The sequence below is a fragment of the Mobula birostris genome, chromosome 4 (assembly GCF_030028105.1).
Source record: "Mobula birostris isolate sMobBir1 chromosome 4, sMobBir1.hap1, whole genome shotgun sequence".
NCBI classification, from domain to species: Eukaryota; Metazoa; Chordata; class Chondrichthyes; order Myliobatiformes; family Myliobatidae; genus Mobula; species Mobula birostris.
Window position 1 is genome coordinate 162,818,237 of NC_092373.1, and position 22,369 is coordinate 162,840,605.

General features: G+C 38.4%; 1 protein-coding gene across 4 annotated transcripts in view; it reads right to left on the bottom strand.

Annotated features, from left to right (window-relative positions):
- Positions 1-22,369, bottom strand: part of wrn (WRN RecQ like helicase) — a 161,537-nt gene that overhangs the window by 13,428 nt on the left and 125,740 nt on the right. For 3 of the 4 annotated variants that reach the window (XM_072256371.1, XM_072256370.1, XM_072256373.1), the window contains 3 exons: positions 20,808-20,897; positions 18,993-19,155; positions 6,051-6,205 (listed from right to left, as the gene is read on the bottom strand). In XM_072256371.1, the coding sequence (XP_072112472.1) occupies positions 6,051-6,205; positions 18,993-19,155; positions 20,808-20,897 (408 nt within the window). The remainder of the gene's footprint in view (positions 1-6,050; positions 6,206-18,992; positions 19,156-20,807; positions 20,898-22,369) is intronic. The other variant, XM_072256372.1, reaches the window with a different exon arrangement.

The following is a 22,369-nucleotide window of genomic DNA, read 5'->3' on the forward strand; positions in this document are numbered from 1 at the left end:
AATTATGAGGGGTATAGATAGGGTAAGTATAAGCAGACTTTTTCTACTGAGGATGGGTGAGACTAGTACTAAAGGTCATGAATTAAGGATGAATGATAAAATGTTGAAGGGGAACATGAGGGGGATCTTTTTTGCTCAGAGGGTGGTAAGAGTGTGGAGCAAGCTGTCAGTGGATGTAGTAGAAGTGGGTTCAATTTCACCATTTAAGCGAAATTTAGATAGGTATATGTATGAGAGGGGCATGGGGGGGCTATGGTCTGCAAACAGGTTGATGGGACTAGGCAGATTAATAGTTCAGCACAGTCTAGATGAGTCTTAGGGCCTGTTTCTCTACTACAGTGTTCCATGACTATGACAATGACCTTTTTTCATCTGCATGATCTTTCAGACTTCATTTGAGCTGATAAATTCCTTTGAAGTATTGTCACCGCGGTAAAGTTGGGGAAACAAAACGCAAATTTGGCATAAAATATTCATTTCATCACAATCATATTTATAAGAAACAAGTATGCAGAGTTAGACTGAGATGAAAGTAGTTATCCAGAGGATAATTAATCAACCAATTCTACAACACATTTATTGTTTATAGTTTGTCATTTAAATAAACTTTGTAAATGAATTCTAACATCCAAAAACAACTTTCCAAAAGAACTGGATGTTATACTTTATTATTATTGTAAGAGATACAGGACAGTAACAGCCCATTCTGGCCCAATGAGCCCGCACTGCCCAATTACACCCACGTGAGAAATTGACCTACTGCCCTGTACGTCTTGGAATGTGGGAGGAAACCAAAGCACCCAGAGGAAACCCGCGTGATTACGGGTAGAACGTACAAACTCTTTACAGACAGTGTGGGGAGTTGAATCCAGGTCTCTAGGTGCTATAAAGAGTTGTACTAACTGCTATGCTACCATGCTGCACATATAGTGTCTTATATTGGGAGGTCGGAAAAGTATGAACTAAAATAAATAGTAGCAGAAGCAAAAGAATGAGGAAACAGGAAGATCAAAGCTTGATCAAAAACATAAGTTATACAGAGAATGTTAAGAAACGAGATTGAGACAGAAAGCTCAGCAGTTTAAACAAGAAAGTTCAGAGCATACGGCTGATGAGGGTAACGTAATGGGAGTAAAAATGTGAAGGTCAGAATCAGAAAGTGATGTTCCAGAGGCAAAGAGGAACTGCAACAAAGGGGTAAGCTAAAGACAGGGGTATGAGGAAATAGTAAATTTCCTGTAATAGTGTTATGCCACAATACCACCCCACCACCTAGCTATTGCGCTTTCTCTTCACAATAACAGGATCTTTTCCTCTTTTTGATTCCTGAAGGACAGCTGGGTAAACTTAATAACAGAGCACAAATCCGTATCAACAGAGATCTAAAGGAGCAAGTATAAACCGCCAAGATGAACATGGATACAAGTTAAGCGCATCCTCTGGAGAGTGAAGGATTTATTTTATTTTTTACTTTATTAATTACTTCATTTAGAATTGCAGCACCGTAACTGTCCCATCCGGCTCAACAAGGCTGTGCTGCCTAATTACACCATGTGACCAAATAACCTAGTGACATATCTTTGGAATGTGGGAGGAAACCAGAGCACCTTGAAGAAACCCACAAGGTCATGGGGAGAACGTACAAACTCCTCGCAGAGAGCAGCAGAATTGAACCTGGGTCATTGCTACTATGATTGTGTTATGCTAACCGCCACACTACTGTACCGCCTTCGTAAGGAGACAGATCATAAGTAGCTTGAATTTATTTGCTATTAAAGGACTCCTGCTTTAAAAAAAACACTACATCCCTTGTTGCCAAGAATTAGTTTAAAAAGTAAAGTGTTCCCCACACTTTAGCAATTCAGGTAATGGAAATTCATCCTTAGGGAATTCTTAAATCACTATGAAAGTTTCAAACATGGAATAGAAATTCACTCTTACAGAATTTTTGTGAAAACAAAAACTAAACACAGGATGGGATGGAGTGTTAACTTTGTTGAAAGTGATTCACACAATGAAGGGGCATCATGTGCACATGCATCAAGAAACACAAATTGAAAAAGGAATCAATTTTGTGTTGATTTATTTACATATTTTATCCCACACAAATGCTGAGATTGCAGATTTTATTCCAGGTCTCAATTACATGAATAGTGATTTGTGAATTCTGTAATGACAAACTTCTGTTCCCTGAATTTTTGTAATGTTTGGGGGGGGGGGAGTGGGGTAAATTCAAAATGCAAAAGAAACAACTTCTGTCAAGTGCTCACATAGAATAAAGAACAACCTCTCGTTATAGTACATGCTCTCTAATCCAGACAGCATCCTGGAAAACATTTTCTGCACCCTCTTCAAAGCCTCAGCATTTTTCCTATAATGGGGTGACCAGACTGTATGTAATACTCCAGGTGTGGCCCAACTAGTGTTTTATAAAGCTGCAACATAACTTTCTGATTCTTGAACTCGACTAATACCTCGAATAATAAAATGTTTTTTCTCTGTCAGCCAAAAAATTCTTCAAGGTTGCAGGATAGTGCAGTATAAATTGATAACCGTGATCCCATAGGATTTTTTTCACTGGATTAAATTTCTTCCTTCTCTTCAAAAGTTCATAATTTATGTCAGGGTAGAAAAAAATTTTGTTCCCTTCTATCATCAATGGCCCTTTTCTATTCTTGGCAGCTTGAGCAGCCGCCCGTAGAATCCTTTCTTTGTCTTGAAATCTTAAAACATTTTATTAAAATTGATCGTGGATATTGGTCATCTTGTGGTTTTGGTCTTAGAGCTCTATGTGCCCATTCAATTTCAATTGGTCAGTCTTCCTCTTTCATTTCCAAAGTTTCCGGGATCCATCTTTGAAAAAATTCTATTGGAGTGTCTCCCTCGATACCTTCTTTAAGACCAGCAATCTTAATATTATTTCGCCTACTAAAATTTTCCAGCACATCCACTTTTTCCAACAGTCAATTTCTTCTCGTTTTCCAGACAAGAAAATCATTTTCTGTTTTTTCCACTCTGTCATTAATATGCTCCATTGTTCTTTCCAATTTTTGAAGTTTCTTATCCATTTTCTCCTGTCTTTTCATAGCTTTATCATAGCTCAGCTTCATGTTTGTAATCTCTATTTTTACTCCTTTTAATTCAGTCATTACTTGCAATAAAGCCTCCTTTATGTCTCGATCATATCCTTTACTTTTAGTCTCTTCCAGTTCTTCCTCCTCTTCTTCATCTGTGTTCTCTGTGGAATCCGATTCTGACTCTGAGTCACTTTCGCTTGCAGTGGCTGTCGGTTCTTATAGTTTAAGTTGTATCGATTTGCGCATGTCAACTTCTTTGCGCATGCGCAATTCCAGCATCTTCTTCCCAGGGACCGCTACCACCGCCATTGCTCCCTGTTCTTCTACGCCAGAGATAAAACGTGTCTCCTCCGAAGGAGATCCAACCTGAGTCCGAGGTTCCATCACTGCAGTAGGTCTTTTTCTCTTCCCGTCTCGCGGCGACTTCACAACAGCAGACTTCTTCTGTTGCAATGTACGAGACATATCGTAAAATAGTCTTGAGAAGTTTATAAGTAGTTTTCAGAAAGTATTTATTAACTTTGCTTTGCTTAAACGGTTCTTTGCTGATTTTTTACGGGACAGCTGGATTCATACGTCTCAATCCCACGTAATCACGTGACTCCCCCCCCCCCCCCCGCCATATGTTTTTTTAACCACCCTATCAACCTGTGTAGCCACTTTCAGGGAGATATGAACTTGGGACACCAAGGTCCCTCTGCTCATCAACACTGATAAGGGTCATCCTAAACAGAGTATTGTCTCTTTCCATTTGATCTACTAAGGTGCAACATTTCACATTTGACCGGATTAAACTCAATCTGACATTTAACAGTTCATATCTACAATTGATCTATATCCCGCTGTATCTTTTGCCAGTCTTCTACATCATCCACAACACCACCAATCTTCATAGTATCTGCAAACTTACTAACCCACTCATCTACATTTTCTTCCAAGTCACTTATATACATAACAGCAAAGGTCCCAATACTGATCCCTGTGGAACACCACTAACCACAGACGTCCCACTAGAATAGGTCTCTTCGACCACTACCCTGTCTTATATAGGCAAGCCAGCTCTGAATACAAAATGTCAATTCATGCATCTTAATTTTCTGGATGAGCCTCCCATATGAGACCTTGTCAAATGGATTACTAAATCTACGGAGACAACATCTACAGCTCTATGTTCATCAATCACCCTCATCACATTGTCAAAAAACTCAATCAAGTTATTAAGACACAGAGATCTATACTGTGTCCTTTGCTGTTTGTTATGTATACAAGTTACCTGGATGAAAAAGTACAAACATTTGTACTTTGAACTTGTAGATGGGTCAGTTGGTAAATTTACTCACGTTATGTAAATTCATGATTCAGACATTTTCTATAATGCAACATCAGCATAATGTGAAGACGTATTGCAGATACTATACTACAGGCTTTTAGATTAATCCATCTATATGCCTCAGGAAATATATAAATGATAGAAAACGCTAATTTAACCTCTTCAAGCTCAGAAAGACATTTTGAGTCCATTCTACGAAGGTAAAAAGACAAAACAATCCTATTAATATATGTTCAATGGGAAAATGTGATACAAATATAGAGAAATGTAAAACAATTGATAGTATTCTACTGCCACCTATTGGCTTCACAATACCCTGAAACAAATCAGATTCAATAAAGGGGTATAGACTGGATAAATACATGCAGGCATTTTTCACTCAAGTTGGATGAGATTAGGAGTTGACATCATAGATTTAGAGTGAAAAGTGAAATATTTTAAGGGGAAACTGAAAGAAAACTACTTCCCTCAGAAGATGGTGCAAGTATAGAACAAGCTGCCAACAGAAGTGGTGGATGTAGGTTCAAATGTAACATTCAGGAGAAACTTGGATAGGTATATCAATGAAAAGGGTATGGAGGGCTTCGGTCCAGGTGTAGGCAAAATGGGATTAGGCAGTAAAGCAGGTTGGCATGGACTAGATGAGCCAAAGGGCCCGTTTCTGTGTTGTAGTGCTCTATAACTCTAATGGAATCTCAGAAAATACTAACATGATACCATATCAAAAGCAAGCATGCAACATTTTATATGGCAACGATGCAATTATTATTTCACAAGAACAATTTTGGCTTGGGAAATTTGGTACATTTTCCTTAGGTGTGCTGACTACTATTCTCTCCTATGGCAATGGAAACTGTGCACTGACACATACAGTACAAAAACTTCTCGAACTTTAAAAGTTCTAATTTAGTTTTATATTCCTGTGACCATTCTCTAAAACAAGATCACTGCCAACGGTTATAGCTGAGAACTATCTTCAGTTTAGTTTCTGCTTCCTTTCAAGTATTTTTTTTGCTTCTTTTGTCAAAATATTGTGTTCTGTTCTGATCACCTATTTGTAGGAAATATGTGGAAGCTTTAGAGAGGGTGCAGGGGAGATTTACCAGGATACTGGATTAGAGAGCATGTCTTAGGTTGAGTGAGCTAGGACTTTTCTCTTTGGACTGAAGGAGGGTGAGAAGTGATTTTTAATAAAGGTATACTAGATGATAAGAGGCATAGGATTGAGTGGATAGCCACAGCCATTTTCCCAGGGTGCAAATGGCAAATATGAGGAGGCATAATTCTAAGGTGGCTGTAGAAAAGTATAGGAGGGTTGTCAGAGATAAGTAGTTGTTTTTTTTTAAACACAGAGTGATAAGTGCATGAAGCGCCCTGCTAGGAGTGGTGGTAGAGGCAGATACATTAGGGACATTTAATAAACTCTTAGATAGGTACATGGATGATAGAAAAATGGAGGGTTATATAGGACAGAAAGGCTACATTGATCTTAAGAATAGGTTAGAAGGCCAGTATCACATTGTGGACCAAAGGGCATGTGCTATGCTGTAATGTTCCAAATTCTATAAAATCACATTTGGGTCAATTAAGTATTTTGCTATTTTATTGAAATGGTACAGAAGGGTCTTCAACAAAATACTCACCGCTGTTTCAATCCAGTTTAGTTCTTCTTTGATGTGAGATTCAGAACTGACTGCTGGTGAACCTACTTGGGGAAGTTTAGTTTCAACGTGGAAAATTTGTGTCTGGCAAGAGTGCTTATCATCATTGTCTGTATGAACAGATGCCTTCTTAATGTCTAGAGATGCAACACAAAAATAAATCATCAATTCCTGGACTTTAATTGGAAAGATCAAGAAACACACTTACTGTTTCGTCTCTTTTCTCTAAATCTTCCCTGGACATTAGAGCAGAAAGTTGTCTTACTAACAAGTCTTTGGTGACTTATTACCATTAAGTACTGCATAGGATAAGCACTGCCCATTTTTTTTTTATTACTTCCCTTAGCACCTAAGACATCACATCAGATGTGGTGTCACACCAGACATCAAGAATTTGGGGAAATATATCACAGACTCAGCAATACTGTACTTGGAGTACAAAGTAAGTTTACTCTATCCCATTCTACATGAAATTTTACATTTCTACTATTGCAATATCATAATACATTTTGATTTATGGATTTACATTAATTTGTTAATAGTGCTTTAAAAAGATTACATATTATGCACCAGTCTACTGTATGTAATGGCACTTGTTCCACTCTGACCAGACAACTTCTGAACAAAAAAGATGAAATGTGAAGACATTTGAGAGACTTGCATTATTGCAATAATTTCATTGTTTCAACTAAAGTAGCATTAAAAAAAAAACACCTGCACTGACAGTCTGAACTCTGGACTGAAAGAATTAAAGTAATGTAGAGCTTGTTGTTGCACTAGTAATCCTTTCTGAACAGTCCACTCAGTTTGAACTTATCTACTGTTCATGTAGTTTGAATTCCGTAAATAAATAAAAATTTTAAAAGGTGGCTTGAGTAGTAAAAAGTGGCATGATTGTCCAATTTTATTAATGTTCTTTCCAGGTGGGAAAGGATACCACTTCCCTGATCTAAATGATGTACAACTATTAAAGTTAAAGTCTGTCCCGAGCCTTGTGGCCCATCAGGCCGGTGCTTATGTCAGTTTCTGTGGTGTGAAGCGACTGTGAATACGAGACTCCCCCCGCCGCCCCCCCCCCGGATAGGACGCCAGTCTATCGCGAGGTTGACCCCCAGCACTTGACGGTACCCATTTTCAGCTGGGTAGACTGGAACAGTGTGTGGTTAAGTGCCTTGCTCAAAGACGCAACATGCTGCCTTGGCCAAGACTCAAACCCACGACCTCAATATTGCAAGCCCAAAGCCCTAACCACTTGGCCACACAGTACACAACATGTACAACTATAGCCTCAAACTAACTACTGTCTGAAGTCTTCTACAACACAATTTGGTCCCTTTAAACTGGGGATGAACACCATACCCTGAAGCTTATAGATGCTCCAATTAGCAGCAATGAGTGTATAATTTTTATTTCTCTTTGGTACCCTAACTCCTTCCCTTTTAAAATAAAAATAGGAAATGTTGACTCCATAGTCCAGACACCGAGTCTTAGACCTGAAATTAACTTTTTTTTTATTTTCACAGATGCAGCCTAATTTGCTTAGTACTTCTCTGCTTTTCTTTTAGATTTTTAATTATCTGTAGTTTCTTTCTGATTTTCTCTTTCCTTTAAAATACAGTGCCTATAGGAAGAAGTATTCAACCCCCTTAGAAGTTTCCAAGTTTACAACATTGAATCACAGTGGCTTTGATTTGGCTTTTTTGACAGTGATCAATAGAAAGGACACTTCCGTGTCACACAATAAAGAAATTTCTACAAATTGGTCTAAATTTATTACAATTATTAAACAAAATAATTGATTGCATAACTACTCGCGCTTCAAGTCAGTATTTAGTAGATGTATCTTTGGCAGCAATTACAGCTTTACAGCCTTGAGTCTGTGTGAATAGGTCTCTATCAGCTTTGCATATCTGGACACAGCAATTTTTCCCATTCTTCTTTACAAAACTGCTCAAGCCCTGTCAGATTGCCTGGGGATCATGTGCAAACAGCCCTTTTCAAGTCCAGCCACAAATTCCCAATTGGATTGCAGTATGGACTCTGACTTGGCCACTCCAGGACATTAACTTGGTTGTTTTTAAGCAACTTCCGTGTAGCTTTGGCTTTATGCTTGGGGTCATTGTCTTGCTGGGAAACAAATCTTCTCCCAAGTTGCAGTTATCTTGTAGACTGCATCAGGTTTTCCTCCAGAATTTCCCTGTATTCGTTTTACCCTCTATCTCAAAAGCCTTCCTGACTTGTGCTTCTCAATAAGCATTTTGTGGAACTGCTTGGAGTGTTCTTTTGTCTTCGTTGTGTAGTTTTTGCCAGGATACTGACTCACAAGCAATTGGACATTCCAGACACAGGTGTATTTTTACTACAATCAATTGAAACACCTTGACTGTACACAGGTGGTTGCCATTTAACTAACTACGTGACTTCTAAAACCTATTGGCTGCATCAGTGATGATTTGGTGTGTCATATTTCTTTTTTTTCAATCTTTTTATTGGTTTCATAATGATAAACATACCATAGTATTGATACAAAGTTGTTGGGATTACATTGTTATAATTAACATAGTTAAATATAAACCCAGTTGACACATGGGTATTAAACCTCCCAATCATACAGGATACAAATATAATATACAAAAAAAAAGGAAAAAAAATCATGAAAAAGGAAAAAATATATAAAAATATACCCCAAAAGAAAAACTAACCTAAACAGTGTTAATCAACTAAACTGGGCTGTTATGTAACATCAAAAAAAAGGAACCATTAGTGTTGTCGACTCTGCTCCTCTCAATATATATTAAAAAGAAATAGAATAAGTTTGAAAAAGGTCAAATTACATCATATGGAAATGTTGAATAAATGGCCTCCAAGACTTTTCGAATTTAATAGAGGGATCATAAATAACACTTCAAATTTTTTCTAAGTTTAAACACAACATAGTTTGAGAGAACCAATGAAATGTGGTGGGAGGATTACTCTCTTTCCAATTCAGCAAAATGGATCTTCTAGCTATTAATGTGAGAAATGCAATCATCCGACGAGCTGAAAAGGTTAAATGACTTGATTCTATCATTGGTAACCCAAAAATTGCAGTAATAGGGTGAAGTTGTAAATCAATATTCACAACAGTTGAACTAATATCAAAAATACCTTTCCAATATTTTTTCAAAAAAGGACATGACCAAAACATATGAGTTAAACAAGCTTCCTCAAAGTGACATCTATTGCATACAGGATTTATATGAGAAAAATAATGAGCTAATTTATCCTTAGACATATGAGCCCTATGCACTACTTTAAACTGTATCAACGCATGTTTAGCATATATAGAGGATGAGTTAGCTAATTTGAGAATTTTTTCCCATTTTTCAATTGGTAAAGTAATCTTAAGTTCCCTTTCCCAATCAGTCTTAACTTTATTAGATACGTCTGGACGTATTTTCACAATTATATTATAAATAATTGCTATACGCCTTTCTGAAAAGGATTTAAATCTAAAATTTTTTCCAAAATATCCATTGAATATAAATTCGGGAAGGTAGGAGAAACCGTATTTAAAAAGTTTCTAATCTGTAAATATCTTAAAAAAATGGAATCTAGGCAAGTTATATTTATTAGATAATTGTTCAAAGGACATGAAACAATTATCAAAATTAGATCACAAAATCGTACTATACCTTTAGTTTTCCAAGCCAGATATGCTTGATCCATAATAGAGGGTTGAAAGAAAAAATTAGATATAATAGGACTTGCTAAAATAAATTGATTCAACCCAAAAAAATTTCAAAATTGAAACCATATACGTAAAGTATGTTTTACTATTGGGTTATAGATTTGTTTATACAATTTAGAAAGAGTAAAGGGAAGTGAAGTCCCTAAAATAGAACCCAATGAAAACCCTTGTAAGAATTACATTCACGATTTACCCAGTGTGGATTTGAATTTACGTCTAAGTCCCATAACCAAAATTTTAAATATCGAATATTAATTGCCCAATAGTAAAATCTAAAATACAGCAAAGCTAACCCCCCCCCGCTCCTTTTCAGATTTCTGTAAATGTCTTTTACCTAACCTAGGATTTTTGTTCTGCCATATATATGAAGAAATTTTGGAATCAACATTATCAAGAAAGGATTTCAGAATAAAAATTGGCACCACTTGAAATAAATATAAAAATTTAGGCAAAATAATCATCTTGATAGCATTGATCCGACCAATCAATGACAGAGACATTGGTGACCATTTAGTAAACAAAAGTTTAATCTGATCGATTAAAGGTAAAAAATTTGCCTTAAAAAAATCCTTATGTTTTTTCCTTATTTTTTACCCCTAAATATGTAAAAAAGTCGGGAGCCAATTTAAATGGTAAATATCCATAAATAAGAACCTGCATATTTAGGGGAAATTGTTCGCTCTTATTAAGATCCAATTTATAACCAGAAAAATTACTAAACTGAGCCAACAAAGATAAAATAGCGGGAATGGATTTCCCAGGATTAGAAATATGTAAGAACAGATCATCTGCATATAACGATAACTTATGTATTTCATTTCCACGGGTAATACCAAAAATGTTAGGTGAGTCTCGGATAGCAATTGCTAAAGGTTCAAGGGCAATATCAAATAATAATGGACTATGAGGGCATCCCTGCCTAGTAACCCGAGATAAACGAAAAAAGGGAGATCTTTGATTATTGGTATAAACCGAAGCTACAGGGGTATGATATATCAATTTAATCCAAGATATAAATATCGGACTAATATTAAATTTCTCAAGCACACTAAGTAAATATGGCCATTCAACTCTATCAAAAGCTTTCTCAGCATCTAATGAAATAACACATTCCGGAATACTAAGTGAAGGAGTATAAACAATATTCATTAACCTCCTAATATTAAAAGATGAATAACGATTTTTAATAAATCCAGTTTGGTCCACGGAGATAATTTGAGGTAATACCTTCTCTAACCTAGTTGCTAATATTTTAGAAAAAAATTTTGAATATACAATCAAAAGAGATATCAGTCTGTATAATGCACAATCAGTAGGATCTTTATTCTTTAATTAAAGAAATAGAAGCTCCATAAAATGATAGTGGTAATTTACCTAATCGGATTGCTTCTTTAAAAACTCTAGACAACCAAGGAGAAAGAATAGAAGAAAAAAAAACTTTTAAAATTCCACTGTAAAACCATCTGGACCAGGTACTTTGCCGTAATTCATTGAAGAGATAACAGCTGTTATTTCTTCATCCGTAATAGGAGTTTCTAATGTTAAGCATTCTTCGAGTGATAATTTCGGAAAATTCAATTTCCTTAAAAAGTCATGCATGGTGTTGGGATCATGAGGAAAATCAGAGTGGTATAAGGAGATATAAAATTCTTGAAAAGATTTGTTTATCTCTTCATGATTAACTGTCAAGGTGTCATCATGTTTGTGAATCCTGATAATTTGACGTTTAACCGAAGCAGTTTTCAATTGATTAGCTAATAATTTACCCGATTTGTCACTATGTATATAAAACTCACTTCTAGTTTTCATTAATTGATTTTTGATCGAGGATGTTAATAAGCTGTGTTCCATTTGAAGTTCGACTCTCTGTTTATAAAGCTCCTTACCAGGAACAATAGAATATTTCTTATCAATTTCTTTAATTTTATCAATCAACAAAAGTGTTTCATTCTTAATACTTATTATTTATTCAAACCAATGGAATAAGAAATAATTTGTCCGCGGATATAAGCTTTAAAAGTGTCCCATACTATCCCATTAGAGATTTCATCCGTAATATTAGTTGAAAAGAAGAGATCAATCTGTTCCTTCATAAACTTAACAAAATCCAGGTCTTGAAGCAAATTAGAATTAAATCGCCATTGTCTAATAGTAGAAAAAGTATCCATTACCTTCATAGAAAGTTTCATTGGAGCATGATCAGAAATGGCGATAATGTCATAATTGCAGTCAATTACAGATGGAATTAAATGAGAGTCAATAAAAAAGTAGTCAATTCAAGAATAAGAATGATAAACATGTGAAAAGAATGAAAACTCTTTGTCCTCAGAGTGTAGAAATCTCCAAATTTCTGAAATTCCAGAGTCAATCATATAAGAGTTAATAAGACTTATTAACTTATTCGGTGAAGCCTGACTAGATATGGATCTATCCATCGGGGATTTAAACAACAATTAAAATCACCACCCATTATCAACATATACTCCTTTAAATTAGGAAACAAAGTGAATAAGTGCTTAAAAAATTTGGGATAATCCATATTTGGAACATAAACATTAACCATACCAACTTTTTAATTAAAAAGTAACCCAGTAATTAACAAAAATCTACCACTCGGATCTGAAACAGTGTCTTGATGAGTAAATGTAATTGAGGAATCTATAAAAATTGAAACTCCTTTCACTTTGGGCTGGGAGTTTGAGTGGTACTGTTGTTCCTTCCAAAACCTAAAGAAATCTTGATTATCCTCTTTCCTCACATGAGTTTCTTGTGCAAAAATAATGTGAGCATTCAGTCTTCGGAATACTTTAAAAATCTTTTTCCATTTTATTGGATGGTTTAAACCATTTGTATTCCAAGAGACAAAATTAATAATCTGAGCCATAATTTAATGTCAACCCTTTGGTATATAAAGAGTTAACCATAATGTAAACTCATGAAATCGGAAAAGGAATAAATATTCAGAGCGAAACTGAAAGTTACGACACTGCAGACATCTTTGTAGTATTGAATCAGCTCAACAGAAAAGATTAATAAAAAAAAGTAAAGACCCCCCACCCTCCACCCCTGAAGTCCCAAAGCTAAGCCAGAAAGGGCTAGAAAAAGAACTAACTAATACTAAATCTACCCCCATTTCTCTAGAAGGCAACTCCAAAGATATATGTTAAAAAAAAAGAACCCCCCGAAAACCAAAAAAAATTAAACATTGTACTATAATAATCTTCATATTGTGATTTCTAAAATGAACAAAAAATGTAAGCGCCGATGCATATTATTAATCAATTACAAACATGAATAATTGAAAATGGCACTTCAAAAAAAAGAAATGAATTATGGGGAGAAGGAACCTGAGAAGATGGCATAGTCAAAAAGAACAAAAGATACTATGAAAGAAGGAAAACAGACCGCTACCTTAATTATACGAAGCAAAAAATAAACAAGATGTTCCTCCATACAGTAGAAATTTACCATCAAATCGTTAATGACAATGTCAGAAATCAAGTAATTAGGAATTAAAGTAAAGTGAAATCTTCATCAGGAAAAAGGAACTTTAATTGAGATGTGAAAAAACCCTACACTACTAACCAAAAACGAAGATCTTGAACTTATAAAAGACCTTCTTCATACGATGATTTAAAGAAAAAGCACATAAAAACAGAGCCGATGCTGCGAGAGCTAGACATTAATTAGAGCGAAGTATCCACAGCAGTTGAATAGTGCTCATCCAAAAAATTTCAAGCCGCACTTGTGGAATGGAAGGCACAACGTGGACCCCCTGAAGGAGAAGTTCTTAAACGGCAGGATACAATAGGGCTGGTCTCAGACCTTTTTGGTAGCATTCCGACAACAGAGGTTTAAAAGCTAGCCGCGCCTTCATCACTTCTGGACTGTAGTCTTCAACTAAACGGAACTGATATTGTTGAAATTTAATCATACCTTGCCGACGGGCAATTCGAATGAGATGCTCTTTAACATGGACATAATGGAAACGGAGGATCACTGGCCTCGGTTTAAATTCGGAGGACAATTTGGAGTCAAGCAATGGAGGATCGTTGGGGAATACAGAACTAAACGCATCCTTTAAAAGTTGAGAGAAGAATTTTGAAGGGTCTCCTTCCTCGGAGAGACCAATTATACATAAATTCTGTTTTCTAGATCAGTTTTCAAGATCAATAATCTTGGATTTAAAATGTTCCAGTTGTTTAGTCGTCAAAGATAATTTCTGCTCCAAATTCTCAATTTTCAAATCTCTCTTCCGAGCTTCAATGTCTAATTCAGTAATTTTACTTTGATGTTGCTTAACTTCACAATCAAGCGATTTCAAAGAGTTCGTAATTGACTTTAAATCTTCTTTAAAACTTTGATGTTCTTGTGCAAATTTTTCATTTAAAAGATTCAACAGAGTATCATAAGATAGTTCAGTTTGCTTGGATTCACCTTTTTTTTCCCGGTCCCATCAGAATCCTTCCCATTTTTAGGATCTCGCCCTTTAGATCTTGTACTTATTTTCTTGCTCATTTCTTCAAATTTCACAGTTACCGTTCAAGGAAAAATCAATAGTATAGAATAAATCTTCTAGTGTAGGTAAAAATAAATTAAGGGAAATCATAAGTTTAAAAAAAAAGTAACGGTAGTGGAGTGAAGCCAGAAACAACCTCACTCCATGAGCTCCTCCTGGAGACCCCTGGTGTGTCATATTAAAGAGGGCAAATACTTATGCAATTAATTATTTTGTGTTTGAAATCTGTTAATTAATTTAGATCACTTTGTAGCGACCTGTTTTCACTTTGACACAAAAGAGTCTTTTTCTGTTGATTGGTGTCAAGAAAAAAAGACAAATTGAACCCACTGTGATTCAATGTTGTAAAACAATAAAACATGAAAACTTCCGGGGAGGGAGTGTGAATACTTCTGAGAGGCACTAGTTGTCTAGTAATTGGATTCTGAATTGGCCTGTCCTCAGAGGGCAGAGGGTGGTAGTAGATGATGATATTCTGCCTGGAGGTCAGTGACCACTTATGTTCTGCAGAGATCTGTTGTGGGACCTGCTACCTGGATCATAGAGCATGTCTTATGAAGATAGGCTGAATGAGCTAGCTAGGGCTTTTCTCTTTTCGATAGAGATATACAGGTGTCCCCCGCTTTTCGAACGTTCGCTTTACGAAACCTCACTGTTATGAAAGACCTACATTAGTTCCCTGTTTTCTGTTTTCGCTAACAGAAGGTGTTTTCACTGGTACGAAAAAAGGCAGCGCGCGGGGAAAATCAGCGCACGATAAAAGGCAGCGCGTGCTCCGAGCAGCCGCTCTGCCCCGGATTCGGAACGGCATTCTCGCCGGCATTGTTTAAACACGTGCCTGAGAGCAGCCGTTAGCAAGATGCGATCTAAGGTATCCGAAAGGCCTGAAAGAGCTCGTAAGGGTGTTACACTTAGCGTAAAAGTAGACATATAATTAAGCGCAGACAACAGGAATTCTGCAGATGCTGGAAATTCAAGCAACACACATCAAAGTTGCTGGTGAACGCAGCAGGCCAGGCAGCATCTCTAGGAAGAGGTACAGTCAACATTTCAGGCCCAGACCCTTCGTCAGGACTAACTGAAGGAAGAGTTAGTAAGAGATTTGAAAGTGGGAGGGGGAGGGGAAGATCCAAAATGATAGGAGAAGACAGGAGGGGGAGGGATGGAGCCAAGAGCTGGACAGGTGATTGGCAAAGAGGATATGAGAGGATCATGGGACAGGAGGCCTAGGGAGAAAGACAAGGGGGTGGGGGAACCTAGAGGATGGACAAAGGGTATAGTCAGAGGGACAGAGGGAGAAAAAGGAGAGTGAGGGAAAGAATGTGTGTGTAAAAATAAATAACGGATGGGGTATGAGGGGGAGGTGGGGCATTAGCGGAAGTTAGAGAAGTCAATGTTCATGCCATCAGGTTGGAGGCTACCCAGACGGAATATAAGGTGTTGTTCCTCCAACCTGAGTGTGGCTTCATCTTTACAGTAGAGGAGGCCGTGGATAGACATGTCAGAATGGGAATGGGATATGGAATTGAAATGTGTGGCCACTGGGAGATCCTGCTTTCTCTGGCAGACAGAGCGTAGGTGTTCAGCAAAGCGGTCTCCCACTCTGCGTCGGGTCTCGTCAATGTATAGAAGGCCACATCCGGAGCATCTGCTCTCAAACGCATCTCGCCCATTTCACGCACATCTGCTCTCACTCCATCCTCCCGCCACCCCACTAGGAATAGGGTTCCCTTGGTCCTCACCTACCACCCCACCAGCCTCCGGATCCAACATAATATTCTCCGTAACTTCCGCCACCTCCAACGGGATCCCACCACTAAGCACATCCTTCCCTCTCCACCTCTCTCTGCTTTCCGCAGGGATCGCTCCCTACGCGACTCCCTTGTCCATTCGTCCCCCCCATCCCTCCCCACTGATCTCCCTCCTGGCACTTATACTTGTAAGCGGAACAAGTGCTACACATGCCCTTACACTTCCTCCCTTACCACCATTCAGGGCCCCAGACAGTCCTTCCAGGTGAGGTGACACTTCACCTGTGAGTCAGCTGGGGTGATACACTGCGTCCGATGCTCCCGATGTGGCCTTCTATACATTGGCGAGACCCGATGCAGACTGGGAGACCGCTTTGCTGAACACCTACGCTCTGTCAGCCAAAGAAAGCAGGATCTCCCAGCGGCCACACATTTTAATTCCACATCCCATTCCCATTCTGACATGTCTATCCACGGCCTCCTCTACTGTAAAGATGAAGCCACACTCAGGTTGGAGGAACAACACCTTATATTCTGTCTGGGTAGCCTTCAACCTGATGGCATGAACATTGACTTCTCTAACTTCCGCTAATGCCCCACTTCCCCCTCGTAACCCATCTGTTATTTATTTTTACACACACATTCTTTCCCTCACTCTCCTTTTTCTCCCTCTGTCCCTCTGACTATACCCCTTGCCCATCCTCTAGACTCCACCACTCCCCCGTCTTTCTCCCCGGGCCTCCTGTCCCATGATCCTCTCATATCCCCTTTGCCAATCACCTGCCCAGCTCTTGGCTCCATCCCTCCCCCTCCTGTCTTCTCCTATCATTTTGGATCTCCCCCTCCCCCTCCCACTTTCAAATCTCTTACTAACTCTTCCTTCAATTAGTCCTGACGAAGGGTTTCGGCCTGAAACGTCGACTGTACCTCTTCCTAGAGATGCTGCCTGGCCTGCTGCGTTTACCAGCAACTTTGATGTGTGTTGCATATAATTAAGCGTTTCGATCATGGTGAACAAAGTAAGGACAAAGTGAGTTTGGCTTGTGGAAGTTGACGAAGATGACGTTGAAGAGGTTTTGGCATCCCATGACCAAGAACTGATAGATGAAAAGCTGATGCAATTGGAAGAGGAAGGGATAACAATCAAAACCTAATGCAGTAGCGAAAGTGAAGTGAACGTGAGGCAACTGCGTGAGATTTTTGCTGCAATGATAAAGTACAACTTTAATTTTGAAAGGGTACGTCGGTTTATTGCAAGATGGTTTGAGTGCTTACAAAGAACCGTATGATAGAAAAATGCGCGAGGCTAAGCAGTCAAGCAAGCCTTCCACATCAGCCACATCAGACGACGAACCTTGACCTTCGACATCGAGGCGGGCAAACATAGAAGAAGATGACCTGCCTGCCCTGATTGACGATGAGGTGACACCCCAGTGTCCCACCACCCCAACCCCCGGGCCCCGGACAGATACTGATTCGCGGAGAATGCAGCGGTAGCTGGAACGCACTCGCACATCTTTAAGAGAAAAGCCAAAATAAACAAGCTAATTAATTAGGTGCCGCCCGGCATGTAAATGTCGGCCCAGATCAGAGGTGATTGCTGATTGCGTCTCCCCTGATCTCGGCCAACAATTACGTGCCAAGCGGCACCTAATTAATTAGATTGTTTGTTTCGGCTTTTTTCTTAAAGATATGCTGGGTGCATCCCAGCCCCCGCTGGACCCCTGCATGCTTCGCGGACCGGTATCGGGTCGCTGCCCGGAGGGTGGGGGCCACTGCACCACCCAAACTCCGACGACTCAGCCTAACACACCATCATCAGTGTGCTTGATGTCTTCATGATTCCCGTAATTGATACTACACCGTACATACATTATTTCTACTTTACATCGGCTATGTATTTTTACGTGTTATTTGGTATGATTTGGCAGTTTCATAGCTTAAAGGTTACTGGAGAGCGCTTGCGCCGCGTTTTAGCCGATGGCGCTTGCATGAGATTTTCGCTATGGAGAACAGTGCGCAATGATTGTGGAAAAGCATTTCTACTTTATATAGGCTGTGTATTCATCATATCATTCCTGCTTTTACTATGTGTTACTGCTATTTTAGGTTTTATGTGTTATTTGGCATGATTTGATAGGTTATGTTATTTTTGGGTCTGCGAACGCTCACAAATTTTTCCCATATAAATTAATGGTAATTGCTTCTTCGCTTTACGACATTCCGGCTTACAAACCGTTTCATAGGAACGCTCTACCTCCGGATGGTGGGGGAAACCTGTACTGTATAAAATGAAAAGAGCCATTGATAATGTGGAGAGCTGCTGCTTTTTCCCAGGGTGGAAATGGCTGGTACATGTGGGCATACTTTTAAGGTGATTGGATGAAAGCATAGGGGGAGAATGTCAGAATTTTTTTTAAAAACACAGAAGTGGTAGTTGCATGGAAGGGGTGGTGGAAGTAGATACATTAGAGACAGTTAAGAGACTCTTAGGTAGGCACATGGTTAAAATGAAAATGGAGAGCTATATGGGAGGGAAGGGTTGGATTAATTTTAGAATAGCTCAGAGGGTCAGCACAACAGCATGGGCTATTAGCATTTACTGTGCTGTACTGTTCTGTGTTGACAAATGATCATTCATCTTGTGTGTATCTTAGTAATGTTCACAATGTGGTCATGATACACATTTTCAGCAACTATAACAGTGTAGTATTTCAGAACAATTTTTTTCTTTCATACTCTTATGCTGTGTAGTATTCAAAGGAGAGACAACAATGATTGCAGAATGAAATTGTCACTTTTCGTCTGCAAAAATGTTTAAGACATATTCATTAAAACACGTTCAATTATAAAGCTCAATCACTAAACTGATTTGTTCAGCTTCCACTGAAGACTGGATAATTAGCTACGCAAGACTTAATTACCTTTACCTAAAGTAGATGAAGGATTGCGCATCATGCTCACATTCAGTTCCAGGACCGAATGACCAAGTCCAGCTGGATTAACATCCAAGTTATCAGATTTTAGTGCATACGAATGGTGACCAACTGCAGGAGTAATCACATTGCTTGAATCCCTGGTGCTGGTCTGAAACAAAAGAAACACATGAAATCACTAGAATGATATTCAGAATTTGGTCCATGGTGTCTCATCAGTGATCTTTCAGGAACTTGCATATCAGTTTGAATGCACAGAAACAGTAACAAATACATTAATTCATAAATGCAACCTGATTTACTAGATGTATTGTTTGCGATGCTTTATCTATTTAGCAATATAAATAATAGTGGAAGGGCTTTGATTTAACAATTTTTCATTGAGAAAGTGCTTCATAAGGTTCTTCCATTTCAAGCATGCAATAATCTTACGATTACTATGCTTTTCTTTATTTTTTATATAACAAAGTAGTAAGAAGACTTGGTGTGAAGGGAAAAGAAGAACAAAGCATCTCATTAAATTACAACACAGAATTATATGAGATTCTAATATTTGTTTTGGAGGTGAAACACATTATAAAAGGATGGACACAAAGCAAACTCAGATCTTTACTCTGAATATTAAATTAAAGAACGAGATCTAATGGCAATGTTCAAGTTTATCTCTCGGCAAAGATTGGAGCCACAGGCATGGAACAAGGTGAGAGAGTGGGAGGAATTTATTATCCTTAAGACCTTTATTAGGAGAGAAGAAAAAAAAATGCTTAAACAATTTAACAGTTGTACAAGCACTGCAATAAATAAAAGTCAAAGTCTAGGTGGTTTAAAAAGCTAAAGATAAGCATGACACACTTCAGAACTTAAAAATGGCAGTAACTGACAATAAACTGGACTGGTCAAAGAACACTGAGGCTGTCTACAAGAAGGGTCAGAGCCGTCTCTATTTCCTGAGGAAACTGAGGTCCTTTAACATCTGCCGGACGATGCTGAGGATGTTCTACGAGTCTGTGGTGGCCAGTGCAATCACGTTTGCTGTTGTGTGCTGGGGCAGCAGGCTCAGGGTAGCAGACACCAACAGAATCAACAAACTCATTCGTAAGGCCAGTGATGTTGTGGGGATGGAAATGGACTCTCTGATGGTGGTGTCTGAAAAAAGGATGCTGTTCAAGTTGCATGCCATCTAGGACAATGTCTCCCATCCACTACATAACGTACTGGGTGGGCACAGGAGTACATTCAGCCAGAGACTCCTTCCACCGAGATGCAACACTGAGCATCATAGGAAGTCGTGGTATTTACTACTAAGATATTTAATATAACAACAGTGATTCATAGCCATACTTTATTGATCCCGAGGGAAATTTGGTTTCGTTACAGTTGCACCAACCAAGAACAGAGTATAAATATAGCAATATAAAACCATAAATGATAATATGTAATTTATGCCAGGAAATAAGTCCAGGACCAGCCTATTGGCTCAGGGTGTCTGACCCTCAAACTTCACAACTCCTCCCTTGGAGGGTCAGACACCCTCAGCCAATAGGCTGGTCCTGGACTTATTTCCTGGCATAATTTACATGTTATTATTTAATTATTTATGGTTTTATATTGCTATATTTGTTCTTGGTTGGTGCAACTATAACAAAACCAAGTTTCCCTCGGGATCAATAAAGTATGACAGTGACTATGACCATGCATCACTGTTGTTATATTAAATATCTTAGTAGTAAATACCAAGTAGCCTACAAAAATCCAACAATTACAAGAACTAGGTGAAGTGGGTACTTTTGAATGACTTCTTACCATTGTTAAAAACACAATATTAGACTGGGGATGAAAGGCAGAGTTTGGATGGACCACTGGATTTTGAGTTGAAACAGGAAACTTGTCCATCTGGTGGAAAAAAAACACAAAATAGGTGAATCATTCAGTTATGATTGCGGCACACAAGAGAATACTCTTTCCTATAAAATCATCACTGGTTCACAATACTAAATACTGAATAGTAGCAGCAACTTACTCATTTCTGAAGGCTAACCCACTGCTACATGGTGCATTTGGCACTACAGAGGGGGAACAAATTTTCAGGCAAAGAAAATCCAACTTTCCAAACTATGTTAATAAATACTAAACCCCATAAAATTAATATAATTTGCTTCAAGAGTATTTATTTATGGCCAGGTAGTTAATAATCCTACTTAACTTCACAAAACTTGTGAGTATTAGCTATGCAATCTTATTTACTTCAAAGATTAGACAGACATTTTGTAATGAAAGGAAAACCAGAGGTTACTTTTAACTACTCACAAGCATGTGCCAGTCTACTCAACTCACTAATTAAACATACAATTATTTTTGCAGTACCTTAATAAAAATCAATTATGTTAAACAACGATGAAACACCACTACCCACGCCCATCTTTGAACAGTGTAATATTATTAAATTCTGCCTGCAAGGCAGATGATGCATCAGGTCAATATTATATTCAAAGATTAACACCGCCAATTGTCCAGCTCTCCTTTAGGACTAAGAACAAGCTCTCAGATACACTTCTGGAACCCCAATAATTAATGAATTCAAGTTTCTCTTAATCACAGTATGGTCAAATACATCTCCAGGCTCATTCCTGACTCCTAGATGATTTGTTTATGAGTCCCTCATCATTGAAATTTCTTTTCTTCTTCTCTGTTCTTTATCTAAAACTTTTGTTCCTTAACCGATTAGATTACAAACATCGCTTCAGAATTGATCTTTCCAAAGTTGGATCACCTTGCCACTTGAAATTTAAAATACTCAAGATACTGGAAAACCACATCAACCGCCTAGAAAGTTGAAATTAATACAGGAGCTTTTACTTAGAAAACCTTTAAGCCTTTGCAGGATTTCTTTCTTAACAGATTTATGCTTCGGATTGTTCAACAACAGTGGCAAACTACAGTGAGAGTTTCTGCTCTCAGGATGAGGCTTTTCATTCCAGCATGAAGGAGATGTCCCCTTTCTGTTTTCCGCAGGGATTGCTCCTTACATGACTCCCTTGTCCATTTATCCCCCCCATCCCTTCCCACCGATCTCCCTCCCGGCACTTATCCTTGTAAGCAGAACAATTGCTACTATTGCCCTTACACTTCCTCCCTCACCACCATTCAGGGCACCAGACAGTCCTTCCAGGTGAGGCGACACTTCACCTGTGAGTCGGCTGGGGTGATATACTGTGTCCCGTGCTCCCAATGCGGCCTTCTATATATTGGCAAGAACCGACACAGGCTGGGAGACTGTTTCGCTGAAGACCTACGCTCCATCCGCCAGAGAAAGCAGGATCTCCCAGTGGCCACACATTTTAATTCCACGTCCCATTCCCATTCTG